At 36.8% G+C, this 9,910-nt stretch overlaps 1 protein-coding gene across 1 annotated transcript in view; it reads left to right on the top strand.

Moving 5' to 3' along the window:
* The window catches only part of LOC104080695 (bromodomain adjacent to zinc finger domain protein 2B-like), an 85,632-nt gene extending 79,005 nt beyond the window's left edge, over positions 1–6,627 (top strand). Inside the window, 4 exon segments of the mRNA XM_009583175.1 lie at positions 88–234; positions 2,688–2,947; positions 3,729–3,872; positions 5,153–6,627. Of these exon segments, the coding sequence (XP_009581470.1) occupies positions 88–234; positions 2,688–2,947; positions 3,729–3,872; positions 5,153–5,306 (705 nt within the window). The 3' untranslated portion in view covers positions 5,307–6,627.
* Positions 6,628–9,910: the final 3,283 nt, after the last annotated feature.

Consider the following 9,910-nt stretch of genomic DNA (forward strand, 5'->3'; position numbering starts at 1 on the left):
GTGTTTGGAGGGGAAGGGTAATTTAGGTACCATTCCTGTGTTTCAAATTTTTAAAATTGAATTAAAGCTATTTTTCATGTATTACAGTACTGCCAAATTTGTCGAAAGGGAGATAATGAGGAACTGCTGCTCCTTTGTGATGGTTGCGATAAAGGCTGTCATACCTACTGCCACAGACCCAAGATCACTACCATACCGGATGGTGACTGGTTTTGTCCTGCCTGCATAGCAAAGGTAATACTAACCATAAAGGTGAAGTGACTTATAGTAACCTTTTTATAGATGGTAGAGTTACAGGTTTACCAGTGCTTTTTTCAGTGAAAATAATGGTCTGTATGTTTTATGTTGGGCTGCCATTAAATAATGAGATTAATAGTTTTATTTAACTTGGATTTTAGTGCCAGTAAAGGCTACAGTTCTACTTTTTTGATACGCAGTACATTTGAGAGAGAGGCTATGTATGTTTCCTGTGTGAGGTTTGGGTCGTCCCCCCCCCGCCCCGACCCCAAGAAAACTAGTCTAAATAGAACTTTAGGATAGTTCTATTCAAATGACTGAATTAGCAGTTAGTATTCTTTGAAAGTCCACAATTTTCCCATCCCTAGTTAATTAAATGCATTTTTTGCTAAACTTGTTAGTTATATTTTCTACCATTACGTGAGAATACTGTAACTGAGGAAGTAGCTTTACAGTAAATACTCAATTTTGTATTTTCTCTGGGTATTGTCAATGGGATCCTTTTTTCTGTGCATCTTTCGCAAAGTAATAAGGAAGACAAATTGTTTTTTAAACCATTTTGTGCAACAGAAGTAATAAAAACAGGTTACAGCTGAGAATTGATTGTGTAGTAGTTTATAAGGGGTTAACTCATGCTGTAACTTTTTCTGTCATTATCATGGTTATATTACAACTTACCTTGTTATAAAGATAGAAATTACCCTATCATGCTAAAACTTACCCCATCACCTTTCTTGATATTACCCACTCCACCACACACTCCCCCACCCCCTTTAAAATAGCTACTGGGTTTAGTATAACAGAAAAACTTTTTTTTCCTCAGTTTTTTTTTCTGTCCCAAATTTCGCTGAAAGCTGGAGATTTAAAGGTGCCAGAAACTTATGGTGAAATTCCAGCAGAACTTTAAAACATGTTGAACATTGATTCAAAATTCTGCAAAACATTGAAACAGTTTTGTTGAAGACTAGGTATAAACTATGCCATCCTAATTTAACTAAACTTTAAACTTTTTTTCTTGTCTAAAACAAGAAAAACATCGACATCTGCCATTCCCACCTTCTTAGAATTAATATTCACAGAACAGTCTCAGTCAGGCCTTAGGTGATAACAGTTGATTTGTTCTTACTGCCTTGCATTGTGTTTTTAACCAAATGGCTGAAAATCAACATTCCTCTTCAATTGCCATGTGAACTGATGTACTTGACCGTTTTTCTACCCTTGGACCAAGAACATAGTCATGATACAGAGTAGCGTTAATAGAGTACAATTATTTACAAATCTTTCTAATGTTCTGTGTTGAGCAAAAGGAATTATATACACAACATACATTTTTCCACATTCATGCATTCATTCATATCTGATTTGTACAAACTGATTACATTTTTCACCATGCTAGTTAGAATCAGTGCCAAATGTTTAAGAATGTTATTTATGACATTTGTGAAATAAAGGAATTGTGTAGTAATGGTTTCTAGTAGGTAGCGAAATCTGCACATTCTTAACTCTGAAAAAGTATATTATAAAAATACAGGTTTAGACAACTTTAAAACCAAATAGTATTTTGATAGGAGAATATAAAACATAAATGTTACAGTTTAAAAATTGTTCAAACTACCTAAAGTAGTCTTAGTAACACAGGCAGAGTTTAGTACTTTTGATGCTGGCTCTCTTTCTTCATGAAAATTGTTTTCTGTGTTTTCATTCTTTGACTGTCAGTGAGTCTTTTCAATGGCATCGTGTGCTTGACTTGACATTTCGCAGTTTCTATTCTAAAGATCAGAATGGTGACTTCAAATACTGTGCCACGTTATGATGCTGTCAATACCCATAATAACTTTTTTTCATCTTAAATTACCCCTTATTTTCATCTTGCTGTCTATAAATAGTTCTGTATTAAATAATGTTCCTTTTTTCCCACTTCATAGCATTCTTGTATCGTCATACAAGAATGTACTCGCCTTTTATGTACTCCTGTAGTTGTCTTGTAGCCAAGCTGTCTGTAACTTTCATATCTAGCTTTTAATCTTTAAATCAGTTGATCCTGTCCCTGACTGCTTAATAACTCTTTTCCAGTTTTCCATATCTTGCAAATAATATGGTTGCTTGAAAATGAATATACTATTCCAGCTGCAGTTATATCAGTCTTTCAGCAATAGACAAATATCTGTCTAAAACTATGCCAGCCTGGTTTGTTAGGAGGTACTGTTTTACCAATCTGAAGGTCAGGTGTTTTTATATTGTCACAAGTTGAGAACCTAAGTCACTAGTAACAGGAATTTCTACAGCCTTACTTGCCTTTAGAGAAGAGCAAAAAGTGAATAATCTCTGATATTAAATATTTCAATTGTTTTGGTGCTTCTGTTTGTCTGATCTTCATTGCTGTCTATCAATAATAACAGAGGTTTCTGTAATTTCTTGGTTATTGCTTATTTCAGTTCTCTCTATTGTAGGCAAGTGGTCAAACTCTAAAAATAAAAAAACTTCAAATCAAAGGGAAAAAAAGTAATGAACAAAAGAGAAGCAGGAAATTAGCAGGAGATACAGAGGATGAAGACTTTGCAACTACAAGCACCTCCTTAAAAAGAGGAAAAACAGACCCTAAAAAAAGAAAAATGGATGAAAATGTTTCTGTAAGCCAATTAAAGCAAGAAAATTTCACTGCTATTAAGAAACCTAAAAGAGATGACTCCAAGGACCTGGCTATATGCAGGTAAAGTGACAAATTCTAAACTTGGGTAAGTGTTGTTGAAACAAGTAGTGCCTGATTGTTTTTATCTGTGTTCTGGGGAACAAGAACCCTATTCTTTGTCATGTATCCCATACAGGCTGTGATAATTTGAGTGTATGTATAAAGGATTTAATGTGTGCTTGCTGTGAGTAACTGCTGTATTTGGTAACGAAGCCCAAGAGGAAAGTACCTAATGTTAGAATGCGGTCTGTGAAATCTGCTCCTACGTGCCCTTCCAAGAATGGGAAGAACGAACCCTGGTCGCAGTGGTACTGACAGCTTTCTCAAGTGTGGCAAAGATAATTATCCGCTATGTCCAAAAGGCGTTGCATTACAGAGGAGGAGACAGTAATAGGAATGCATCTTTTGTAGTTTTGCTGGTCAGTCAAAAGTGACATGGTTTAGCCTCATCACAGTTTCGGAAAGCCAGTATTAGCACCTGTTTTACTGGTTTGCAAGTGGTTTACACTGAGGTTTGAAGTATTGAAGTTGCAGGGCTGTGTTTTTCTTTTACAGTGTTGATCACTAGATTCTCATCTTACATAGGTTGCCTAGAGAGAACTTAATGCTATTTTAAGTACTCAGTTAAGCTGTCTGTCTTCATTGACATTGTTCTCAGCCTTGCACAGGGCACAGAAAAAAGTGCTTTCCTTTTATAAAGTGAATAGGTTGGCAGTACATGATGAATTTATGGAACAGAGAAAAACCTCTGTGAATATATGAACAGCTTAAAAATGTTGATTTAAAACCTTATTTTATTCAGCATGATTCTCTCAGAATTGGAAACTCATGAAGATGCCTGGCCTTTCTTACTTCCTGTAAACTTGAAACTTGTTCCTGGTTATAAGAAAGTTATTAAAAAACCTATGGACTTTTCCACCATTAGAGACAAGCTAAGTAGTGGACAGTAAGTAAACCTACTGTAAATTTTACTTTACATTTTAAAAATATTTAAACATTGAAATACAGTACATCTTTAACAATCAGTTAAACTATTTTGATCTGCCTGCTCTAGCACCTCTGTGATTACTTTTACAGCCAAAATAAAAACTCTTAACTGTATGCTTTTGTCTGCCATATCTAAGTGGAATAGCATGTCAGGTGGCAAAACCTGTGGAACTGGCTGAAAAACAATAAAACTGCCAGGTCAAATGCACAAAATCAATCAACAGGAAAAATGTTTTTTCCTCATCTTTTCACATTGAGACATTTTAGTGTTGTTACATGTAAGCAAGAACCAAGTGTGTGGGCTTTAAGTTAATGGAGTCCCTGTAAATAATGTTGGAGCTGTGGAGTGAATTGGTACCCCTGTTGTGGGAAGTCAGGTAACATTCCAGTAATGGTGGTTAATCATTTTGTAGTCCTAGAATTAGACTGCACAACAAAAGAAAAAGACACTATATTCCTCTGTTCCCCTTCCCTCCTTGTTACATCCCTGTGCTCTAATGACTCCCCACCAACAAAGACAATTTTGTAATCCGTAAAGATTGACCCTCTTCAGCATCTGTCAGCTCCACACAAAGCAAGTTTCCTAGGATGAAACAAGGGGCTTTTAAACCTCTTCAGGCTTTTTCTCCCTTGAATCTGAGATTTAAATGCTCCACACATGCTCATTGGTATTGGTAGACTTGTAACTGTCTGTCTTTTTAATAATTTCTATGAATATTGGAACACTATTTGGGCCATGTATGTTCAGGATAATAATAACAAAGACAATGTTACAGGATTGATCTGGGCAGCCTTTTTTTGTATCTGATTGTTCTTCTTTTAGGTAAATGCAGCTGTACTCAACACTTACCTTAAAGGATTTGAGCCCAAGAATAGATGAATAAATGGAAAATAGCCATAGCATTTTAACTAGAAAGCTATTGAAGGGAAGGGGGAAGTTAATTTTAAAAAGTTTGTTTTCCAGTACAGGCTTGAAATTCTACCTTACACAGTTGTTGAGGAAAATAACAAATAAAATGACGAGAGACTATTTCCTTCCAGTGGTGTTCATTTTCTTGTTAATATTTAAATTAGAATTAAAAAATTAAAAGTATAATTAACATGTAGAGCATTCATTAAATATTCTGTGGCTGATTGTAAATTCACTGATGTTAAGGTAGTTCTTTCTCATGTAGTTGAAGTGTTTTTCCCCTTTGATTCTCCGTGTTCCAAAAATCATTCACCTTTTTCTTCTTTCAGGTACCCTAATCTTGAAGCATTTTCGCTAGATGTCAGGCTTGTTTTTGACAACTGTGAAACCTTTAATGAAGATGATTCTGACATAGGCAGGGCTGGCCACAACATGAGAAAGTATTTTGAAAAAAAATGGACAGAGATTTTCAAAGTGAGCTGAAGTTACCAGAACTCTTTCTTTTTTTTTCTTCTTTTTTTTTTTTTTCATTAAATGAGGACTGGTAAGACCAGCAATGTGAACTGTATTTACATGAAAGTGCAAGGCACATGCATAACTAATGACTGTTTTTTTCCTTTAAAATATCACATAGTTGTGATACTAGTTCTAAAGGCTTCACTCCTACAGCAACCATGGCCCCTTGGTTATTGGTTTGTGTGTTTTAACAAACTAATTTAGGTAGAACAGGGAAGCACACCCAAAGAATTTCAAAGAAAGGGGTGTTATAGTGCAATAGCAATTTTAAAATATATCAAAACGCACTGAATATTCAACCACCAGAGCTCTACTCGGGGAAATGGTTCTCTTTTCCCTTTCAATAAATATCTATTTTTCATTTTTTTACTTTGTAGTTTATTTTCTAGTGAATGTATTTAATTTTATGAATTATTTATGATTATACAGCATTCAGAATCTTCGTTTTCTGTGAAAAGGAAGAATTAGAAAATTGCTTTAAATCTTGAAAATACAACAAGGAATGTTTTAAAATATAAAACAAAGCCAAGTAAAACTGTTTACACTGATGTGCTGTAAAAGCACTAAAAATTAAACTTTACTGTAGAGTTACAAGTACATTTATATATATGTTGCTGCATCACTTGTGTAGTTAAATTGTATTTCAAGACAGTGAAGAAAAATTGAGACATGTATATACTGTTCATTATTGTTTATATTAAGTCTTGTTTTAAATATGTATGATGTGTACATATTGTTTGCAGACATTATTGTTTATGCCTTAGGAGGACAGTAGCATTTTATTTTAGTCTTAAGGTAATTATAGCTATATGGCTTGTACAGTAATTATCCTCTACCAACACTGTGGAGTCTCCTTAATCTTGGTAGTGCCTGCCTTTAAAACAGGGTGTAGGGGATATTAGTTTTCCATTTTTCTATTTTGTTATATAATTTCAAGCCACCACGGCCTCAAATTCAAGTATAATCATTTGTATCCATGTGGAATAAAATTGTGACAATTTCCTACGCACACAGTATTTTTTCATAGAAACATTTCCCTCCATTTGCCTTGCCACAGAAATAACAAAAAAGACATTTGTAACCACTGTGTTTTATCTACTGTGTGTTGTGGTGGCCTGTTGGGGCAGATAGATCAGAATTTTTTTTGTACTAATGTAAGAGTACTTGAAGTTTTATTTAAAAGAAATGTTGTGGAAAGGTAGCATTCTTTTTCTTTTCCTTTTTTAGGCGTGTTATTTTTCACTAGTATGTGTGGCACGGATACAATAAAAGACTGTTTTGCAAACCAGATTTTCTTGGCGATTTTAATACTTCAGATCCTGTGTATACAGGAATTTTTTTAATAATATCTTGGGAGTCTTGCATTTAACATTCAGTTCTTATTATGATGCATCTAATTCTCCTGGCTTTTTAATGGTAATTCAAAAAGAAGCAGTTGCCAAGCAGTCAGAGTGCAGTTCAGCCACCTACTTGAATGGGTGTAAATAACATTAGGTATAACCGTTGGGCTGCCTAATATTTGACCTGTTTCTGCCAGTCCTGTTTACTGTTGTTACAGTGTGAATGCACACGGTAATGTAAATGCATGCCACATACAGTGTTTCTTAAAACCACTGCCCATGCAAGGTTTTGTCCTTTTTTTGGTCTGTAGAAGGTCATGAGTCATAATCCTTGCTCTGACTGAAGACAATAGAGGAATTACAAATGAATAGTGTGGAACCCCAATACCTATAGCTCCCTCACCAAGTAATGTTTTGGGGGTTTTTTGGGGGGGAGGTGTTTTTTTTGCTTTTAAACTAGGCCTGCTATGTTTGAGTCTTAGAGCCTTGTTTTATATACTCCCTTAACATTATACTTCTTGTCTCTGCTGAGAAAGAACAGTCAATGCCTGGTTATTAATAAAATTTTTGTTTCTGTTGCCCTCCCCAGAAGATCTTGTTAGAATAATTTGAGTTACGTAGAATAAAAATTTCACATTTGGGTGTCAGGCAGTCTTGCATTCTGACGTTAGCTCCACCACTGACTGCTTCACGCCTTTCCTTTTCATCACCTGTCTGAAGACTTCAATAAAAAGGTTTGCTGACGTGTTCCAGAGATGCGAAGATTGATCAGTGTTTTGAACATATGATGGTAGGCTTGTAAGAGTGTTGTAAGTATGCTTAGATTATTGGGAAAACTGTTTCTTTGATGCAAAACAATTGTGTTTTTTCTTAGATTCTGTACTGGTTAATGCTTTATCTGCTATACTAGATCTAATAGTAGTTTTCTGAGAAGTCAGAACAACATTACCAGCTACGCTACATACATAGTTGCATTTTTTCAGCTTGTATCCTAATTCAGCTGAACAGCTGGGAAAGTTAAGGCGATAACAGCTACTATACCTATGGCAGTGAGACAAGCATCACCTCTCTTAACTCGACATTACCAATGTATTGCTTTGCTCACTACCAGCCAGTGTCTTCATTACTATTTCAGTAAAATTAAATTTACAGGAATAATTGTATTTGAATGGCAAGCTTGAATCATACACATGCCATCATGTATCTCCATAGAAAAGAGCAGGGATTTAACCACTAGAAAAATGTGCTTAACTTTTCTTCTTTGCTAACTTTATCTCCTGTTGATGTTTGTCTGTCTGTTTTCTTAGAGGAAAAGTTTTCTAGTGTGCTCTCTTCCTTTCTGAACGAAGTATGCTGGTCTTAGTTTAAAGAATTTCTTGACAAGCTTTCAAACTATTTTAAAGTACCGTTAATGGTGCTTAATGAAGAGTATTCTGATTGTGAGTGTGGGTTCTCTTTTGTCTCTTGGCATCTCTGAAAAAAATTGGATGATATAAAAGCAGCTGAAAATCAGACGTTGTAGTTGTCTTGGAGAAAGTACATCTCTTTAAAAAGAGGCCTAAAGCTTTTTCTTTAATCTTTTTATATGATTTCTGTAGTTTCCTAATGACAGTTAGAAGGGTAGGTTTGCTTTGTTAACTGCGAATGGGCACAGACATCTGAGGAACAGTCATTTTATATAATATGCTGAACAGGTGGCGTAGGTTTATTAAAGTTGTATCATTCCTAGATGTCTTAAATTTACCAAAACGTGCCTGCAAACTGAGGGCTAAAGGCTGAAATCAGGAACACCACAATTACACTATTTGATTATGTAACTCTTCTTGAACTACCTTGAGCTTAGAACTTCAAAGTTAACCAGAAATTTTTATAGCTGGTATGTACATTCAGAAAAATGAATGTGTTATCTTTTATTACGCAAATGTATGTTGCTTGTATTGTCCAAACTAACCATCATTACTAGAACTGATAGTAGCTAAATTTCTGGGCATGTTACTGATTCACAGTGTCTTATTTAGCAAGTAATTTCAGGTTTCCCATCCGTAAAATATTATGGAACAGTCTTTAAGTGTATTGGTGTGGTATTCACAATCCACACAATTTAGGTGTGTGATATTCACAATCGACTGTCTACCCTCCTCCTCTTCAGTAAGGAAGTCTCTAACAATTGATACAAAGTTCTTGTAAGGCCATGAGGTGTTTTATTTAGTAATACATAATCTTACAGATTGCTAAATCAATGCAGCACATATGAAATAGACTGAATACTAGCCATCACCTGGGATTCACAATAATTAATGGGCAGTCATCAGCCAGTGAATCAAATAGCGTGCAATCAGATAACACATACTATAAACCAGAATGCAAGATCCTAGAGATTCAAACATGGAAGGTAGACCGTTTACGTAAAAGGGAATGTTTCCTGGGCAAAGAGTGACTCCAAGAAAGTGACTTAGTTTTCCTCAAAAAATCTAGGTGTCATGATAAATCATTTATTTTGCATGAGTTGCTAAGCATGTATCTGGATGTGAAAATGGCAATGATGTAGATTTCCTGATAGATGATGGGGTTGGGAGAGTTTGTACTTGTTTGAAACCCCTTTAGTTAAGCTGTTAATAGCAGGTAACTCCACACATTCACTTGCACTCTCACTCACGGTTCACTGCTTGGAGCAACAGCCCTAGCCTTTTACTCTGAAGCAGAGGGCCACACCGGTGCCCTGGCGGCAGCCAGGGAGGGGCAGGGAAATGCAGCCCTGCAGCCTTGGCAAGTACAGCCCCCCCTCTCTCGGGCATACCTCGTGCTGGAGCCTGCGGCCCCGTGGTGACTGGCGCTGCCCGCAGCTGATCAGTTCTGAAGACACAGCAGCGTGCGGAGCTCATCTGCCCTGAGGGGATTTCACAAGCTCCCGTCCCGCACCCGGTTTCCCTCCTCTCAGCCTGCTGCCCTCCTCACGAGTGCCGACGCCCCCTTCCAGCCCGCCTCACACAGTGACAAAATGCACCTGAGCAGAGAAGTGGTTGGGGGTGTTGTGCGGATCCAGGCCATCACATGTGGAAAGGGTTCGGACGAGAGCTGCGGGCGTAGTGGGGTAAAAGCAACACCCACGCCGACGTTGCTTCGCTGAGGGGAATGACGGAGGCAGTGAGGAGTCCGTTAACGCAGCAACTCCTTCTTCCCCCTTCGGCCTTGGCGCCGTGGTGCAGCCCAGAGCAGGGGAAGCCCGCTCGG

The sequence above is a fragment of the Fulmarus glacialis genome, unplaced genomic scaffold (genome assembly GCF_000690835.1).
Source record: "Fulmarus glacialis isolate BGI_N327 unplaced genomic scaffold, ASM69083v1 scaffold4518, whole genome shotgun sequence".
Classification (NCBI taxonomy): Eukaryota; Metazoa; Chordata; class Aves; order Procellariiformes; family Procellariidae; genus Fulmarus; species Fulmarus glacialis.